The sequence below is a fragment of the Coturnix japonica genome, chromosome 13 (assembly GCF_001577835.2).
Source record: "Coturnix japonica isolate 7356 chromosome 13, Coturnix japonica 2.1, whole genome shotgun sequence".
Taxonomy (NCBI): Eukaryota; Metazoa; Chordata; class Aves; order Galliformes; family Phasianidae; genus Coturnix; species Coturnix japonica.
Window position 1 is genome coordinate 7,207,616 of NC_029528.1, and position 20,349 is coordinate 7,227,964.

Below are 20,349 nucleotides of genomic sequence, written 5' to 3' on the forward strand. Positions count from 1 at the left end.
TTACTTTCTACAGTGGGCTTTTCTGTGAAACTCCTCCACCGATGGTTCTGCTGCAGACAAGCCCATGTGATAACTATGAGTGCCAGAACGGGGCCCAGTGCATCGTCGCTCACCAGGAACCCGTCTGCCGCTGCCTTGCTGGCTTTGCTGGGCAGAAGTGTGAGAAGCTCATCACAGTGAACTTTGTTGGGAAAGATTCCTATGTGGAGTTGCCATCAGCCAAAATTCGCCCTCAGGCAAACATTTCTCTCCAGGTACGTCATGCACAGTATCTGTTGCTGGTGCTTTTTCTGAGAAATACTGTATCTGCATCCACAAAGCCTGACAGCTGAAGGCTGGTCTGTTCTCTACTGACTGTCAAAATTTCCCATTTGAATGCAGCAGGACTTGCTAATAACTTGAGTTGACCTTCTTCATATTCGTAGAAAGTATGTGATTTTGCTGAAATTCATTGCAATTGAAGGTGATTTTCTAAAATAACAGTTTATTGAGAAATACATTTATTAGTGTCTCACCAAAGTGCAGCTACAGCCCATCATCAGGATTCGAATATATTGCAGCTTTCACTTGAAAACTCTTGCTTCTTTGAGACAAAGGAGCCTTCCAACATGTTTGCGTATGAACCCACTCATTGTCATCAAGACAATGTTCTGTGTATTGTAGCTCATATATATGCTCTATTAAATCACATTTGAATTGCATATATGATTTAGTTGTGATTTTTAATGTAGGTTTATTGTTTCCAATTTAATCATTCTCAAGAAACTTTACCTGGTTATTAATGTTTTGCAGGTAGCAACAGACAAGGACAATGGCATCTTGCTGTACAAAGGAGACAACGATCCTTTGGCTCTGGAGCTGTACCAGGGACATGTGAGACTCATCTATGACACACTGAATTCTCCACCTACCACAGTATATAGGTAAGAATCTAAGTTTTTCCAAGACAGTTTATTTCTGAAAAAAAAGATGGAAAGGCTGGATTTTTCTAAGAAATAAGCATGAAAGAAGAATCCTTTATAGTACACCACTGCATCTCTTTACTGTATGCAACTAGACAGGAAAATCAGATCAAAGCCTTAATTGGAGGCTGCATGGTTAAAATTTGTCTTTTGTAGGTAATGCTGGTGATATTATGTATGATGGCAAATGCAGAAAATTGTTGTGATTCCTCATTTACTGCATGGATTTAGTATCTGATGAATGTTTTCCTTGAAATAGTTCCATGTAATCTGTTTCTCTGATATTGATATTGAGCATTAACTTTCTGTACTGGGACAGAGCAGAAACTATGCAAGGGCAGGATGAGAGCATTTCAGAATAGGAGAAGAGCTGAATTCCTCTGCAAGGAAGTGTTCTTAGAAGATCTCTTAACTGTATCAGTAGTAACCATGCAAACCGTGAGAGAACACAAGTTACATAGGTAGACTTGCAGAGCATTTTCACCTTCAGACACTTGACTTCTGGGGATGCCAAATCCACAGTTCTTATTTATTAGTCATGAGAAAAATAAATAAATAAATGTAAAAGCAAAGCCCATGCAACAAGGGAAAGAGAGGCATGCTACTCATGTCTTCCAGTGCAGACCTCTCCCTAGGTTAACTGTCTTCTGATTATTTTTTAGCTGTGATGCTCCAGTTTATTCTCTCTAAACATGTGTCCACACAAAGCCCATGTAGGTTCATAGCAATTCCTTTGCAGCATGCATGCAGAGAGATTTCTTAGCCTTCCTCATTCTCTAGGAAAAAACATTCTTTTAGAGTGAGTATATGGATGGCACTAAGACTGACCATGATTTGCCCTGTACTTCTACTGAAGTTTTCTCAGCACTTGATAAAGCTTCAGTCTACCCAAGCATGGCAGCTGTGAGGAGTTTTCTTTAAGGAGAGCACTGATATACTTAAGAAAACAAGACAATTCTTTATAATAACAAGTTGGATAATCCCAGTGTAGGAATGTCATCAGAAAGAACAATGGTTTGTCCACTGTAGGAATGAAGAAAGTGGTTTCTTAGTGACTTTGACTGGCTTGGACAGGTGTGAAAAATTTCCCTATGTGTGGCTGCTAATCCTAATTGATTTTGTGTTAGAGCAAGACCAAAGTTGTTAAACAGTTTTACACCACTAATTAGAACATAGAAAAGCTTACTGTGTGTGGGCAGCACATGAGGTGACAGAGCAGCATGGATGCTTGCTCTCTGTTGTCACGGACAGAGTGGCGTGGTGACAGGAGCTGTTGCCACCATCAATGACGCCTTACAGATCTGCTGCCTTCTGGCGAAGCTCCCAGAGATGGCAAGTGGCAGAGTCCTCATTATTACTGCGCCCTTCATATTGATCAAGGAGGAGGTCTCCATTCAGACTGACACCTCATTAACATAAGATTAATGGCCTGTTCACTGCATTTTGTACCGTGTGATCTGTTGAGATGGGGAAGTAGCTGTTTAATACGATGCCCTTTCTGAAATGTCACTCTAATCTTTTATTAGTTGAAGGAGTGGAGCAAAATGGGATTAGCATGGAGCTTGATGGGAAAAGATTAGGTTGATTGAGAAAAACTACAGCCAAAGAATGTCAAGAAGGGCCTCTAAATAGATTAAGAGATGTGTTTTCCTTAAGGACTGAGGAAGCAGGAAGAAAGCTGCTTCTCCCTGGGGACTTAAGGGTAGAAGGTGTGAATGGATCTGGTTTGACCTCCTGGTATTTTTGTTTGACTTTTAGCTAAGGGCATAAGCTGTGTTTGACTATGTAACTTCCAGCTTGGCCTTGGATTTCCACAGGAAAAAAAAACCCAAAATGGGAAAATCCCATATTTCTTTTATCAGCTTGGACAATGAGCAGTCATTTCCATTATTAAGGCATTAGCCATCATTTCTAAGCTGAGTTTCGCTAATTCCTTCTGGATGTTTTAGAGGCTAAAATATCTGGAACTGGCTTTCATGAGTTCATCTGTACTTTACTTACATTGAACTGAAATGGATATCTGATTCTGTGTGGTGCAGTTTTATCTAAACCTTTGAAACCGAGCATCTCTTCTCTGCAACTTACACATTTACTCCTCTTTGTTTTGGTTTGGGCTTTCTTTTTTTTTCCATTAAAAATAAGGTTACTAGGAGAATAAGAAACTTTCAAATCTTAGTCTTGCCATTGGTAAAACCGCCTTTTCTATTACCTGCACCTTGCTCTCCTGTCTAGACACCATATCTAAATCTCATCCTCAGCGAAAGTGAACTGACTGTCTTTGAGGTTTGCTGAAAGACAGTTAGGTTCATTTTCTCAGGCAATATCAGAAGCTGCTGTTCTCCAAAGGGGTCCACTCACCAGAATAGATGAGCAGTGTTTTGGCTGTTACTTGCCTCAGAAGCGTATGCCAAAAGAGTTAAAATACGGCCTGGTGGGAACTGTGCCAGTTAACAGCTGCAGGAAATCGCTGACTGACCTGGTCCAGTGTTGTAACTGAGCTGTTCTGCTGCTTAGTTCAGGTACTCCTGTGATGGGATGTGGGAAGCCACTGGCAAGCCACATTATCTGTAATTCTACAGCAGGGTCTCCACTACAAGCTTTATTAATAGTAGTTAAGAACAGTAAAATTAGCAAAGTGCTTGGCTAATTCACATGATACACTGTAGGGATAAGATAAAAACCTGTTACCAGACGGGTTTGGAAGCTAGTAGCAAGTATGGCATGTGCAATGGCAGTTTTCAGTAGGATTCAGAGAAATGTGCTGGAAGGATGACATACACAACAGGACATTGCCATGGTGAAGTTCAGCACCATGTGCTCTGAACTTACCTGCTGTAGTTTATTCTGCAGTTGGCCTCCCTCTCCAGATTATCCTAAGAAAATGTTTGAGGACAGGGATGTGGCATAAATATATATATTCCTGGTGTGCCAAGAAGTAGTTGATGACCTGCTTTGTGAGGACAGGCTCCCACTGGCTTTTGGAGCAGACCAGTTCCTGCGTCTTTTGAGCAGATTTAAGTAGAACTACAGGACGGAGTTAGTCTGGAAAAACCCAGGGTGAATTTGCTCTACTGTTAAGATTTACTTTACATATATTATTCATGTTATGCTTGACTGGAAATGTTACAGTTGACATTGGATTTTTAGCATAGCAGTATAGCAAAAAGTTGGAAGAGACCTTCAAAGATCCTTTATCCAAGTGCCTGACCTCTGGAGGGCTAACCAAATGTTAAAGCACGTTACTGAGAGCTGTCCAAGACTTTTTGAACACTGACAGGCATGGGAGATCAACTACCTCACAAGGAAGCCTGCTCCAGTGCTTGACCAATCTCATGTAAAAAAGAATTCATTATACCTGATCTGAGTCCCCTGGCGCAGCTTTGTGCCATCCCTGTGCGTCCTATCAGCAGAAGTCATTCTTTCATTCTAGTCAGAATAAAGGTCAGCAAATGTCCATTGGGAAGGTTTACCTAAAATACATTCTCATTTATCAAGTCAGAAAGAAATACAAGTTCATGCATGACTATGCAGTGATTGAAAGTGCCCTTTTAAAAGGAAACCTGACCGCTTTGTTACAGGAAGTCCTCACTTGTAATCTGTGTAATAAAAGCTTCCTAAAGCTCACAGCAAACACGTTACAGAAGATCCATTTTTAAAGTAGGATTTCTACTTGTTGTTTCTTTTATCCTATTTAATCACTCTCTATACAATGAATTATCAAAAACCATCCATTTTTGTACTTTTAGCTTTCAGTCACCAAAATAAGTATTTTTGTGTCTTCTATCAGCTTCCTGTTTTCAGTGTCTTCTGCTACAACTGTTCCTTGAACCACAAATAAAACCTTACCTGCAATGTTTTTTTCCACCATAGGTTTTATGCTATCACACTGTCACATTGATTTGAATGCTATAATTGATCCTTCCTAATAGAAATGGGAAGCAGAAATTTGACAGGAACTTCCAAATCCCTCCAGAGTTCCCAGATTGCTGTATTGCATGCAGACTGCTGTAACTGCTAAAGGGAGAGACACAGATATCTTTGGTGTAAAATCATGTTTTCACGCAGGCTTCCTGACAGCAGTGGAAAAGGGGGCAATCAGGAAAACACCAGAATTAATTGTGTTTGTCTTTCTGCAGAGCCTACGCCCAAATTGCATTATGTTACTCTGTAGAAGTATCCCTGCACAGTCTGTTTTCAAAAATGCTATATCACCAGAAGTATTCCTTACAGATTGTGTCATGCTGTTCTCATGGTCTGGCTAATTCCTCCATAGCATAGATGGATGTTCTTGTGGTTAGAGCACAAAGCCTGAAGTCAGGGGAGTTTACTGTATCTGCCTCATACGTGATGACTGTGGGATGACAAATTAAATCTGTTTCTTGGTGCACAGAAAGTACAGAAATGAGCAGAAGAAAGTGTTTCAGAAATGTGCTGTGTCCCCAGGGGACGAGACTCTGTCTCCACCAGGCTGTGGCTGAGGTTCCTAGCCCAGTATCTGCCACCTGTATATGCTTTCCCACATCAGTGGCCTCTGCAGGCAGCAGCTCGCTGCCCCATGGCAGGTCCCTGACCATTCCACCCCAAAGAACCAAACTGGGATTTTGACTCAATGATTTTGGCCCTGCATTCAGATTTCTTAGGCTTCTCCTCCACTCTGCTGGTGCTGAGGTTGAGCAATTACCTCAGTGATGGAAGAGCTTCCACATCGACCAAAGAAGGGGGAGATGGGATTTTTGTGTAATCACCTCTCCTTAGCTGCAGTCACTTATCTGCAAAGAAGCCTTGGAGGCTTCACTGCCTTCTGGGGAGGAATGTGCTGGAGGAGTGAAAGCATTAATTCTTCTTTGAATCATTATTAGAGCTTGTCAACCCCCCTTTTTTTTTAACCAGAAGTCTCTGCAGAGCTCACTGTATGATGGTCCTTTTCTTCCTGATACCTTCACAATCTGCAGCTTGTGCTATGCCTGTCCCTCGTGGGATTCCTTTTTGATATTTCTGGATGGTCTCTAAAATAGACTGTTTTTCAGAGATCTCTATGAGGCATTACTGAGCTCTTAATAACTGTGGATATTTGCAATTCGTTTTATTCTTCCTATCACACACCTTATTTTTCTCATGTGCTCCTTAGGGATTTTTCATCAAATATAATGAACGAGACCAGCATTAACCTCAGACCTGCACAGCAAACGTTGTAAAATTTGAATGTAATATACATTTTGCATGAGCTGAGGCGAAGGACAGATGAATTCTTTTTTGCCTTTAAAAAGGACTCTGGTGTATCTGAGCAGGACTAAAAAAGACAAGTGTTTTTCTTAGTGAATTTCTATAGTTTTCCATGTATTTTTGCATAGTAGGACAAAGAAGATGTAAGGCCAAGATCTTTAAATATCATCCAACTTTTATCATTTGGTTTAGAATCAAATATTTGCTCTCATGGAATTCAGAAGCTTTCTTCTGCTGAAATGAAGCTTAAAAAGAGTAAAGTTTTCTCCTCCAGGCTGCCTGGTGGCTTAGCAGGCAAATCATATTAAGCTAAATTATCTTTTTTCTTTCTAAAATCTCAACTATCTCTTGCAAGAATGATAGGATTTCTCTTCTCTTTCTCCTCCTGTCTCTCTCCTTCTCTTCACTGCAATACCATGGGACAGTTGGACTGGATGATCTTGTATGTCTTTTCCAGCCTTGGATTGTAGTGCCCAGGAACGCTGTGCTGTGGACCCACAGTTTAATTTCTAAACCATACACATACAGCAGGTTCGGTGTGGGATGTTTTGCCAGCACCAGCACTGCTGCACTGCCAGAACCATGGCTGGGGCAGAGGTTGTTTGTTCATGTCTGCCCCTCAGCACTCCATGTTGAACTTGGGCAAAATTAAGCCGGTTTGTGAAGGCAAGAAACACAGTAGGTGCTCCTATGCCACTAAGGGTTTCGTGCCATTTGAAGTAATTATTGAAATTAACTTGGAATTAAATTGGAAGTCAAAGCAGAGATGTTCTTTGCACCTTCTTGCTCAGCAGCCTTTTAGAAGAAATGTAGCAAGCTAATATAACAAGTTTATTTCGTTCTGCCTATAAATTCCTTGTAAACATGACGAGTAACACAAAGTGTATGTGTGTGCCATGTGTGATAGCTCTGTATGCTGCTTATTCCAAGCACCAGGCTCTGGATTCAATACACGGTCTCTGCTGGAAGACATGTATGCAGAACTGGCACTGAGGATGGTCACGGAGGTGCAGCACAGTTCTGTGCACAATTATTTCAGCGCTTCTTCCCAGTATAGAAATGTGGCCCCCAGCTTTGCCAGCATGCCCCAGTGCTGCTAGAAAAGGAAAGCAAAGCAACTGCCATTCTAGGTGTCAGACAGCAATGGATTTTGTTTATTGTAGTGGGAGATGTGTACAGCTGCAGGTATGATGCTATAGATGGGATGAAAACAGTTTCATTTCCTGACTGCTGTCAGGTGTCTGAATAGACAGTATTTTCTTAGGGCTTAGCCTTGGATTTCAGATTAAAAACTGATCCTCAGTCATTCAAATTGGAAACACTTTTACTTGTATTCTGTATTGGCCCTGGACCTTGATGCTAAATGGCAGATACTCTGATATTTTCCAGAGCTGAAAAGAGGATAGATGGTGTAAAGTATCTTGTCAGGCAAAATGACTTTGTGAAGATGCTTGATGGGTTTCCTCATCGGAAACAGATCTAACCAGCAGAATGTCAGAGCTGCTGGCAGCAGCACGTGGCCCTGACACTCCAGAGAAGCCCCAGCACCTGTTTGGTGCCAGGTCCTGGCAGCAGGCGGGGCTGCCACAGCCACATGCGTGGGATGCCTCTTGCCAGGGGAGATAGTGCTGGGTTCTGGGACTGGCCATGCTGCTCTTTTATAAGGGTAAATGATTTAATGAGTCCCATTGGCATTGCAGAATCTATATGTGATTGTTTTTACGCTGTGCTTAACTGGGCTTGTTACTTTACATGAGGCATGTTACAGAACAGATAGCGAGATGCAGCAGCTCATTGCAGTGCAGTGCACTGTGTGCCACGATGCACAAGCTGTTGTGGTGGAGCCGGGTGGGAAGGCATTAAGCGCTGTGACCCCCAGTCAGGGAGGCCTCAGACTTGCAGAGTTCACTCAGGCTATTCCTATTGCTCTTGCATTTGCGTTTAACAGATTCTCAGCTGGCAGAATGAAGCATTCAGCTCTGCAGCGACGCTGTGATCCTGCAGGAGACTGGTACAGGCTTTGACTCTGCAACAGAAGGGTTGGAGGGATATGTCAGCCCCTCTGCCCATAACAGGGATGCAATGAGAATTCACTGCAAACAGGGAGTGCCTACACTGGCCATGAATCTGCCCCTTTAATGAACGATCTACAGAAAGGGGTCAGGATTGTGTTAATTGCGTGTTGCAGGAGTATAAAAAAGGTCCTTGACTTTCCCTTAGAAGGTCTGTAATACAATAACTTTCACTGCTGGCAGGGGTGCTGCAGGAGTGGAATTATGACTGGAAATTAGATATGCACAGCCTGGCCAAATGATCATTAAGGGAGACACGGTAATCAGCTGCCAGTGTTTAAGGGCTGTAAACACCAGGAGGAGAAAGATGGCGTGTTTGGGTGGTCTGCAGAGTTACAAGTAAGAGAAAAGGTATAAAGCCAAGCACATGAGCATGGAGGTAGCAAGGAAAAATCTTAACCATTGAGTGCTCTCTGTTTAGGAGACCTAACACCCGAGTCATGTAGGTTGAACATAACAAAAGGGATACGTTTTAAGCTGGAAGTGAACTTGAGTGTTTTAATACATATTTTTCACCTCTTATTACCCCGGTCTTGTGTTTCATTAGCATTTTTCATGCTTTCTTCTCAACATGTGGTTTTTATTTGACTTCCGGAGATGATAGTGCTTGAAAGGATGTGTTATTGTAAAGGTAGCACAAGCACCACTCAATTATGGTTTTGCCATTGTTGCCATGGAGTTTAAATCTATTCTAAGCTGGGGACTGATTATAACAGGAACCAAGGGCAGGAGGTAGCTGTAGCTCGGAAGGTGAAAGCCTATCACTGCCGGCATGTGAAGTCATCCCAGCACAGGAGTTTCACAGCTCCCAAATCTTTAGTGTCTCCATGTACTTCCCTGCAGCTCTACCAGCTGTTTCTTGATTTTAGTGCCTGTTCTTCCCACGTGCTGAGTGCTCATTGAGCTCTATTGGACAGATCTTTCTGGTTATTCCCTTCTATGTTGGATGTTTTCAAAGACAGCCCAAGTTCAGTGTTCCCCACAGCCTTCACTTACCATCTTCTTGTTTGCTTTGTTCTGTGCTTTGGATGAGGCACGTCCCCATTAAGACTGAGGTCAGGAAAATCTGGAGACTGTAGCTAATGAATTGATGTTCTCATTTGCGTAATTGATGGTTACGCATTTCCTTGGTGACATGGTTTGCTGTGATACTTAGAGCTATTTTTGTTTCGACTTCTCTGCCCTGCTGCTTCTGCTGCCTACACTAAAGGTATGTAACATGTCAGAGAAAAGAACGAACCCCAAAGCCCAGACTTTACAAGTTGAACACTTTAATCCTTCAATGCATTTCTGTTCAGTGGCATATTTACAGTAGCTCAGCTGTAAACCTCTTGTGTGTTAGAGCATGGGGAGCCATGTTTATAACATCTGTGCGTTCTTGGGTGCTGGAGGAGGGGAGAAAGAAGTATATATGAAAGATAAGAGTGAGAATCGGGTCTTATACAAACTCCCTGAGGTTTTCTATTTAATACACCATTTTCCCCTCCAACGCTCCGAGGGCGCCGCGGCTCCATCCCGGCACGAGCCGACACGGGGCAGCGCGGGGCTGAGCGCGTTCCGCGGGGTTACGGCGCCCCCTCGTGGCCGCGATGGCGGCGATCCCCGACCCCGGGGGCTGCTGCTGGAGGCCGGGGGCTGTACGGCCACCCGACCCCAATAGGAATTAGGGTAGAATCTGAAGGGAGGCGTTGCAGTGAGCCGGGCCGGGCAGAAGCCTCCGGTAAAAGACCCGGGGAACAGGCAGCACAGGCAGATGCGATAGCTCTGTGCTCTGATAAATGGCCACTGCGCGGCCCTGCTCAGATAGTGGCACAGCTCTGTGTGCTGGCCCCAGAAACCCATCCTGCCAGAAATCAGCCTATCCTGAAGCCATCCATCCCATCTGGGGCTCGATATCATAGTGCAGCTTTGGGCTGTTCTGCCTTTCCATAAAGTTACAGTTGTTAACGTGTGTTTCCATGTATCCAGCACCTTCCAGCTGCACTGAAAGTCCCAGTGCTTCATACACATGAATTAAGTATTGCAGCACAGCAGTGAGGAATGCAAGAGGTGCATGCGATCATCCAGTCAGCGCCATTATTACACAGCTGTTCCTTGTAACATGGCAGGTATTTGCCACATTCTTAGCCCAATTCAGGAATATCTGGATAGCTCAGACCAGCTGCTTTCAAACCTACTGGAGCTGTCAGTCCATAGAGCAGTGCTAGGAGGGCGGGCCCCAGAACAGCACAGCCAGGTGTGCTCTGCAGGGTACTCAGCCTGTGGCAGTACATCCCATGTATGTCCTTGGCTCTTGCCTCTACCATGTACCCATGCTCCCTCACATATCGGTATGCAGGACAGGACCCTAAGGATAGACAGCAGCACGTCAGATAGGTTGGGAGGTGGATAGATCTACAAGGTGATTCCTCTTTAGAGGTGGGTCACTCCTCAGTGTTTTGTTCCTCATCACTGGTAGTAAGAAAAATCTGGTGAAGGAGCTGTGAGACCGGCACATCTGCACTGCAGGTTTGCAGAATACCTGAAAGGAATCTGACCTGTGAACTTATAACACTGAGGGAAGATGCTGAGCACATGGGCCATTGGAATGAGCAAAGCCCATTCTTTAAACTTACTGTTTTTTGTTTTAATATGATACGTAACACTTATGGAGCAATCTCAGATCTGGACTGTCAGCAAAGCAGTGTCAGATGTCTGAGTCTCACTTAGGAGGCAATCAGGCAAGGAGCTCACTGGCCAGGTTTAGGGAGGGTTGGCACCACAGTGTGTGAGAGCAGTTTATTTTAGTTAAAGGATAGTTTGGCTCTGTAAGGAAATCATGGTTTCTGAAGCCCCTGCTGTCTCTTACCCCTCACTGCAGTCCCTTGCTGCCTTTGCAAAATAATTTGAGTTTAAACTAACCATAGAAGAATAACTGGGCTTGCAGTGGGGCACCAAGCAGTGTGACAGAAGGGCAGAAAGCTGTGACTAGAAAATGGGAACCCTTCATTAGCATTTGCCACCAAAGCCAATATACCGTGGCTCCACACTTCTGCTCTTTTGCCCTGGGAAACACAGCTGCATTAGTTACTGTCCTGGCTTTGCAGAACAGTAGTGAGGGTTTTTGGGTACACTATAAATGGAACATGTGTAAGCACAAGTTGTGAAACAATTTCCTGGGTGGACACAACCCCCAGAGGCAGCAAGAAGCATTCCTCTCCAGTGTTACTTAGATACAGACACTCTGCCTTCTCAAATCAGACATCAGCAATGTTTAGAACTTGTAATGCAGTGGCTTGTGCTGGAAGAAACATCGAAGACAATGGCAGGAAAGGTGCTTGGAATGGGGACAGCACTTTGCAAGGTGTAACAGAAACATAGGCAGATCACTGTTAACACCATCTAATTCTCTCTTTTGTTTTTAGTGTGGAAACTGTAAATGATGGGCAGTTTCATAGTGTGGAACTTGTGATGTTGAATCAAACTCTGAACCTGGTGGTGGACAAGGGGACTCCCAAGAGCCTTGGAAAACTGCAGAAACAGTCTTCTGCAAGCCTCAACACACCGCTCTACATTGGAGGTACATTGAGTTGCGCTGGACTTTGACATGTTAAAAATCCTTTTCTTATAAAAAAGCAAAACAGAAGAGAGGCTTGTTAAAAATAACAATAATAATTCTCAGAAGTCTTAGTGAACTCCCTCAGAAGCAAATCATGTTCCATCCCATGGAAAGGACTCTCTGGCTGGGAGAAAACAAGAGGTTTTGTCCTTCTCTGCCAGAGGTTGCTTCTCCATTTCATTCTTTGTATTTCATTAGCAGCCCATTGCATGGCCAGCATGAACCCACACGCCAGAGGAGGGAGGTTAACCTAAGCAGGGCACCGGCAGCTTCTGGTCAGTGGCCGTTAACAAAGTGATCAGTTGGTCATTTCTAAAGCTTTCAGAATTTGCTGGCAGTAAAAACTCATGGTGAAGAATATGATGGAAGTGCAGAGAGTCACTGCAGAGAAGCAAATCAGACATCAGTAGGTTTATACGTACTGTAAGTGAAGTGTTTTTCTGCTGTAAACTTTATAGAGGTTTAAAAGCTGGGGGGAGAAGATCGTATTCTCCAAACAGTATTAACACACAAGCTGACTAAAAACTTCTTGGCTAACAGTTTTCTCATTGGAAACTGGTGCCAGAACAACGTTTGAAGGATTTTAGAATTGAGCAAACTTCTGTTGAAAAGTTTTTTCCCATTCAGGACGTACTTTCTGGGGCCACATAGCGTGGAAAGCAGATGCTCAGAATCAGAGCATCCCAGCGATGAGGTGTCTGGGCATTAGAGACTGATGGATTTCTTTGTGCCAGACCCCAACCAGTTCCATTCTGGAATGAATGTTGAAATCTCCCATTTTCTGTGACTTAGAGTTGTTGGGTTTTTTTTAGACAGCCTATTCTAAATACAAAACTCAGCAGAATGAAAACAGACTAAAAAAATCTATTTGTAAGCTTTTTCTGAGCAGATCTTGTAAGTCAATAGTAGAAACCACTTGACCATTTGGTGCTGGTTAAGCCTTTTATAAACAATTCCTTTTAATAACCCTTTTCTAAAAGAACCCCGAATATTGCTCTTGTAAATCAGAAAGCTGGCTGATCTTGCATTTTACAGAGCTGAACTTTTATAATTGGTTTCTGTTAGCAATGTCACAGGTTATTCAAGAGTCTGATGATCTGCTCTTGAGGCCATCATAATTTCTGTCTCTGATTCAGCTAAAGAGATTCCCACCTTGTTGCAATTTATACAACAGGAATTTAGGAAGTTTCCCCAGTGGGAAAAGTTTAACTAATGGATGAGTATTGTAAATCACAACTAATTCTCAAAAGGTACCTATAAGGGACAAATCTGAGACTTGAAATGAAGGACTCTATTGGATACTAGTATGCATGAAGCTCAGCAGAGACTTGTATTGCCCACTGCATTTCTTCTTGAGTCTTTCTAAACCTTCACTCATGTGCCATTTCTGTATATCTAGCATTGCCGTGAATGCCAGCTGCTCTTCCACTTCAGGCTGTTTAACTGAAGTCATTAAATTAACCCCAGAACAATTCTTACAGTAACCATTAAGACAGACCTGAGGCTTCAAGCACCCAGAATCTTGCCCATCTCTCCACTTTGTCTAGAAATCTTCCTCCTAAAGCATGATTAAAGTGCAAGTACAACTCAAGCAGATGCTGGTGAGGAGGGCAGAACACAATGTCCAAAACAAGCTGTTGGCTCTCTGAGCTTGGGAACTCTTCCAAAGGCATCAACACAGTGAAGGGTGCTCACCCCAAAGGCTTGGCCTGGCCTGATACGCTGTTCTCTGTCTCTAGATGTCTCCTGAGCTAGTTTTGATGGGCTGCACCCCTTAACTTAAAGGCTGAATAATGGTAACTATATTTTGTATCCCAGAGGTTGTGGCTACTGACTGACAAGCAAAAACATTCCCACCTTTCAGAAGTATAATTGCTATTGAACTGTAGGCAGAAGGAGCATTATCTAAGGACAAGAATACATGGCCGTCCGCCAAAGATCTGAGCTTCTTTACCCCCTTTTTCTTTATAATATATTTCCTACATAAGCTGGACAAGTGATTTTGTTTTTGTTCCTTTGCATTTCCAGTATGAGGACAGTGCAGTTGCGCTGCCTTACAAAGGTGCCATGCACATCACTTCTTTAAAGGTTACAAGGTGCTGAGGCAAAAGAAATGTTAGCTATTATAATTTATATACTATCACTGTAGCTGTGAGCAAGCTTTCCCTTTTTCTTCCTTTATCTGAAGGGATCCCGACCTCTACTGGATTATCTTCATTGCGCCAGGGTGCAGATAAGACACCAAATGGCTTTCATGGATGTATTCACGATGTTCGCATCAATAACGAGCTACAGGATTTCAAGGATTTACCACAGCAGTCGATAGGAGTCCTTCCTGGCTGTAAATCCTGTAACATCTGCAAGCACGGCATTTGCCGATCCCTGGAAAAAGCAAGTGTGGTTTGTGAATGTCACCCAGGCTGGACAGGCCCCCTGTGTGACCAGGAAATTGGAGACCCATGTCTTAACCACAAGTAAGCTTGAATGGATGCTGACGGGAGGGCAGAAGCTTTACAGCTATTGCATGTTCTCGTTTCGTCTTGTAAAAACATGTGTGAGCACTTTTGGAGGCGCTGGGTTCCCACATAAATTAGTGACAGTGCGAGTCGGTGTCCGTGGCGCTGTTCAATTTTCCTGTCTTGTTTTGATGCTGGTCACTCTCCAAATGACCTCATTCTCATAGAGGAGCTAAGTCGTTTATACTGCAGGCTTTACTTTCAGCTATAACTTTACACATTAAAGTATAAAAACATCTGTTAATGGTTGTGCATTACCTCTGAGGCAGTGAGTGCACACATGTATCCAGCACAGAGCCAGCCACAAGAGAGGTTCGCACTGTAGTGATATGCTCACAGCAGCTCTGGACAGGGAATTTGAGTTAACTCCCTGAAGACTGTTATGCAGTCTGTTGTGAACAGTTTGAATTTCATAAATAGCTGAATGAAATATTACATTCTGAAACACCCCTTTAAAGTGCAAGTTTAAAGAGTAGCATGGTGTTGCATGCAAAGGCAGTTATGACTATAAAGCAGTTACAGTTCAAAGGCTCAAGAATAACCACATCTCCATCAGAAACACCGGATGAATAGCTTACTTATGGCAAGTACACAAGGAAACAGCCCCAGGCAGACCAGCAGTCTGCGTGGTTCAGTGCTGTTTCATAAGCAGATGGAAGTACTCTGGTTTTAGGAGCTACTTTGGTTGCACTATCTTTGGAAGGGGCTTTATAGAAGCACATGCTTTTGACAGGTAAATTGACACAGTAAATAATCACGCTGGTCAGCGAGGGCCCAAATATAACTTGCAGAGGAACTGTTTTAAACTTGCTTTTGGGTCTAATTCTGCAAAGTACTACCCTGGGACGTGCTGAGAAGCATCTGATAGATTACAGACTGAAGCTGGGAATACTGAAGTCAACAAACCCTCAGAGACCCACATGAGGCTGTTGTGATTGGACAGTTTCTTCAGTGTTTGGCACTGATCTGCTATTTATTGGATTACTGCCTTGGGTTTAAATAGGCAGAAATGCCAAATGCAAATGTAAACATCCCTGGGAAGAGGAACTTCAGCATCTAAACACTTCTCTTTCTCCAGGTGTCTGCATGGGAAGTGCATGGCAGCCAACGTTGCTTACACCTGTAAATGCATGGAAGGCTACACAGGCATGTACTGTGACAAGAAGAACAACTCCTCGAACCCCTGCAGGATTTTGAAATGCAACCATGGGCAGTGTAAGATTTCTGAGCATGGGGAAGCCTACTGTGAATGTGACCCCAACTATAGCGGAGACCACTGTGACAGAGGTATGCTTGGCCACAAGGACCAGGATGTTGGTCTGCTATGCTTCTGTTTTATGTCTTTCTTTTCACCTCTCTTCCATGTAACTTATATTTGGGAGTAAATGGCAAATAATAAGAAAGATAAAGGTAAGTTGGCCTTTACAGAGTGACTTAGGGAGGAGAAAAGAGCCACTACAATCTAAGCAAATGGAAAGGGGACATCTGTAGAAAGGTTTTATTCGCTGTCTCCTGAATCTTCAAGGTTTGCTGCTTCCAAGATTCTGTAAGGATGTTTAAAGGGGATGCTGCTGTGAGGCTTTCCCTGAACAGTGATCAGTCAGCAGTGCTGGGAAAGGAGGTGTTACACGAGGGCTTTCGTAGAGAACAAGACGAGGGACTAGAAGGCAGCAGGTCCTGTCTGAAGTGGCAGTGAAGATTCCCAGCTCACTCCTGCTGGTGCAGCTGAGCAGGTTTCCTGGGGCATCCCACAGCTCACACTGGGATGTGCCTCTTCTGCCCTGAGCTGAAAACACTCACTGGCAACTATGTGAGCTCTAACTTCATCCCTTCTGCCTTCATTCCTTCCTGTACAGAAGGAAGGAGTTGCTTTGTATTATTGTTGTCCCTCTTCTGTGAACTACAGACTTTCCAAATTATACAGATCATATGCAGTCTCACTAAAATGGATCTGCCTGTGACAAAGTGACTGCACACCAGCATAGGCATTTTCAGGTACCCTAGATGGCCGGTGTCACACAGAGCAGGCTGACCTCTGATCCTGTGAAACAGACACAGTAAAACTAACCTGTGTTTTGCAGGAGCGTTGCAGGATTCAACACTCAGCATTCATTAAAGCACTCCCAGAACTGCTGATCAAAGCCATCAGGCCTGCGTGGCCTCTGCCTTGTGCCGGATATTGCACATTTGTGTAACACAAGCTGTGTTTTGATGGCAGGTACAAAGCAGTAAAAGATTACAGTTCTGCTCACGGCATCTGCTTGCCCTGAGTATCATTGCATGCACGGGGCTGTCTGCTGATGTGTGGGGAATATCTAGCAAAATGGTTACCACGTGGCTTCCTTGACACCTCCATTGTCTTACCAGAGAACCTCTGCCAAGGGGAGATCATTCGAGAAGTGGTCCGTAAGCAGCAGGGCTACACGACGTGCGTCACCGCCTCCAAAGTGCCCCGCATGGAATGCCATGGCAGCTGCAGCAGCGGGCAGTGCTGCGTCCCACTGCGGAGCAAAAGGAGGAAATACTTCTTCCAGTGCGTGGATGGCTCCACCTTCACAGAGGAACTGGAGAGACACGTGGAGTGCGGCTGCTCAAAGTGCTCATAAGCCATTCTCCAGCTTCTCGCCACTTTAATCGACTCAGAAGTGCTATCAAAATGGGACCTATTTACTTTCAGAGTGAAGAAGAAAAGAATTATTAAGTATATTGTAAAATAAACAAAAAATAGAACTTATTTTTATTATGGAAAGTGACTATTTTCATCTTTTATTATATAAAGTATCGCACCACTTTGGGTATATGTATCATATAGTGAGTTATTTTTACCATGAAGCTTTTTTAACAGTTGTAAGAAAAAAAAAATTAAAAAGTTAAAATTTAAAAAAATTATATAAAGAAGACATAGCCTAACAGGAGAGATGTTGGGGGGGGACTTTATATGTATGCACAACAGACAGATGTAAAGGTGTTCCAAGGACCTGCTGCGGAATTGATACGGGCTGAAGAAATCACCTGGGCTGTGGGCTGGGTCTGGTGCCAAAGCGGATCCCCACTGACAGCCACCTGCCTGCCCACACACCCCGAGCAGCCTCCCCTCGGTCCCCTGCTCTGCCTAACACTGCCGATGCTGCTTTGGTCCTGTACAGTGGCTCTGCTTGATATTCTTGAACTGGTTCCCTATAAGCACTGCCGTAGCTTAAGGCTAACGACGTTGTCTGACTATTGTAATGCTATAATACATTTTTGCTGTGTATGTTGTATGTATCTGTGTTCACAATATATCCTTCAGCAACTGTATCTATAGAGCACAGGCAGCTTTATCCAAAAGAAGGGGACAAAGGGAAAGAAATATATGTTGCTTTGGGAAATTTGGGGGCAAAACGTGAAATAAGTGCTAAGTACTGCCTAATAAATGACGTAATAGTTTTGTGTTAATTCCTCAGCTATGTTATTTCCCAGGTTTGTGCCTTCTTGCTCTGAGCCTTGAGCCCTTTTTTTGTATATGAAATATAAGGAATGCACTGCTACTAAATTTGCCATGCCTTGACATTGTAACGTGCAAAGGTCATAAAGAGCGTGAAAGTGGTGCAGGTGCCAGAACGTACCTGAGGCAAAATGGCTTTTATTCTCACTGTCACTTCAGACATGGTTGTAAGCTGGTCTGTAGCTGCCTGTTCATCAGCACCGATACCAAGCAGCTGGCTGCCTTTCCACAGCTTTTTGAATGAGCAGAAGTTGCACTATGTCCTTGTGAAGTTATTCAGCCAACATTTGTTGATCTTAGCAGCACTCTCTTCTCTGCATAGGGACAGGAGACATTCATAGCTACATCACGTTCCATTCTCACATTTGGTGCAGACTGACCAATCCAGCCAAAGCTTTTCCATCTGCACTATTTTATATATCCTGCACTTGTTTCTCCCAAAGGGCTCCCAGTAACTTCAGCTGCATTCAGAGCAAATGCTGAATAGGAAGCAAAGTCAATGCAGGGATAAATTCTCACTGTGAGTGTGGAACAAAAAGCGACTCTTGGGGAGGAAGTTTGATTTTTGGAGGGTTTTTGGCAGGGCTGCCTTTCAGGGTCAGTAGGTACATGCAAAGAGTATCACAGATACCTTGAATTTTCTCTTACTATCAATTTCAAACATCTCTATCTGTAACTGTTCCATTAGCAGTGTAATTTCCTTCTTTCCCTGGCTTAACAAAGTATTGCAGTGCTTTCTTCAATTTCTCTAAGGAAGGTAAAGTCAGAGGTGACTTTAGCAGCCAGAATCCCCTTTTGGGGAACACTTGGTGGTATCACCACAGAGATTCCAGCTCAGTTAATATGCCAAAGTCTGATTGAAACAGTACGGTTCAAGAGCCATGGGAGAACTAACTGCTGGCAAACACCCTGGACTCCTTTTTATTTTGAGCATTGTGTCAGATTCCCAAAGCAGCTTCATGGTGTACAACAGAAATCAGCCAAACCTACAGTCTGCAGATATAAAACTTCACGCAGAGAACTGCAGCTGGCCGCACAGAGATGTGCCTGCACACCACTGCCATGGGTGTTTCATTAACGTTAACATAATGCACGTTCATTTCTGAAGGAGCTGCTGCTGTTCTGCTGTGCAGAAGCATTCAGTTGGGCAGTGGTTACAAGGCTGCTGTCTGCTCCACAGCTTGCAGCCAAGGCCTGCAGAAATGCTGCTCCTCTTGAACACTAACCACGCATTTGTTTGCTTTGTTTCATGAGCAGCAGCGCATATGAGAGAGAAGTTAAGGTGTACTTGTGGCCTCACACCTGCCTGGGGGTGCTTTAGAGGAATGACCTTGACTGGCAAGGCAACAGCCATCAATACCTTGTTGCTGATCACTCTGGGATTCGTTTAACCAATGCTTTGCAGCAGAGGGACCAGCAGCAGCTCAGCTGGCCTTGTTCCCAGCCCTTTTCTATCACAGCATCTCGATGCGAAGCGTTGGGATAAAGAAATACCTATTTTGTAACCAAATGATGCAATTTTTGTATGCTTTTCGGCAGCACTTGTCATTGGATAGTGATGCTTTATGTCAATGATTCTATGACTTGCTACAGAACTATTTTATGCTAAGAAGAAAATAAAAAGCATTCAGATGTGCCAAAAAATGTGAGGTTAACTGAAGTGTAATTAGCTCTGAAAGCTCCTCTGTAACCTGCATAACGTTACAATGGATTTCAACTGCTGTGGGTACAGCGCGGGAGCTTTTACCTCTATAAAGTTTTAATATAAAGTGAAGAAAGATGCTAACCCTTAAAATCCGGCAATGCAGACTGGTGTGAACTGATGTATTTTATTAATCAATTCTCATTGTGATGTAAGTTTAAATAAATTGTTGGGTTATGGAAGATTGTAACATACCTTATGTTGTGGTGCGGGTTATTTCTCTCTCCGTTCGAGGTGCTGAGGGTCCATTTGGAGTTTGGGAGCTTAACAGCACTGAAGCAGCTCAGAGAAGGTGAAAGGGGATGGCGAGTTCCTCTGGGTGGCTGCAGTGTGAACATGGCTGCAGTGTCTACAGAGGTGGAAAAAGACAGAAGTAAGGAACATATTTCATCTCACTGGCTTAATGTCAGTAGGTGTTTAACCAGAGCAGGGTTGTGTCCTTAGCATCACCATTGGAAACTGCCTGGTGTGAAACAGGAAAACACACAAGAATGACCATGAGGCAGATAAGACATGAAGTCTGCACTCAGTGAAGCTGAAACCTTGTTCTGAAACGCTTGTTTCAAGTCATAGAGCTGGTGTTTAAAGCTTCAGTTACATGTTCTGTCACAACAGAGAAACCACGGCAGAACTTCCCCTGCTTGGAAACAGCGGAGTTTCCAGAGGTACCGAAATGAGAGGAAGGTGTGAATGCTCATCTGTGCCACGCACTGAGCTGCCCTGGGAAACAGCTCAGCACTGAGAAGTCTTCGGGGCAAGCTGTGCGGGTTCGGACATTGCAGCATGCGGTAA

General features: G+C 43.7%; 1 protein-coding gene and 1 long non-coding RNA gene across 6 annotated transcripts in view; one reads left to right on the forward strand and one right to left on the reverse strand.

Annotated features, from left to right (window-relative positions):
* The window catches only part of SLIT3 (slit guidance ligand 3), a 424,983-nt gene extending 407,878 nt beyond the window's left edge, over positions 1 to 17,105 (forward strand). For all 5 annotated transcript variants that reach the window (XM_015875943.2, XM_015875942.2, XM_015875944.2 and 2 more), the window contains 6 exons: positions 14 to 254; positions 793 to 923; positions 11,662 to 11,816; positions 14,044 to 14,329; positions 15,450 to 15,658; positions 16,739 to 17,105. In XM_015875943.2, coding sequence (XP_015731429.1) covers positions 14 to 254; positions 793 to 923; positions 11,662 to 11,816; positions 14,044 to 14,329; positions 15,450 to 15,658; positions 16,739 to 16,977 — 1,261 coding nt within the window. In that variant the 3' untranslated portion in view covers positions 16,978 to 17,105. The remainder of the gene's footprint in view (positions 1 to 13; positions 255 to 792; positions 924 to 11,661; positions 11,817 to 14,043; positions 14,330 to 15,449; positions 15,659 to 16,738) is intronic.
* On the reverse strand, positions 15,854 to 19,745 carry LOC116654076. The gene is made up of 2 exons (XR_004308952.1): positions 17,977 to 19,745; positions 15,854 to 17,041 (listed from the first exon to the last, which is right to left on the reverse strand). It is a non-coding gene; the product is annotated as an uncharacterized LOC116654076 (long non-coding RNA).
* Positions 19,746 to 20,349: the final 604 nt, after the last annotated feature.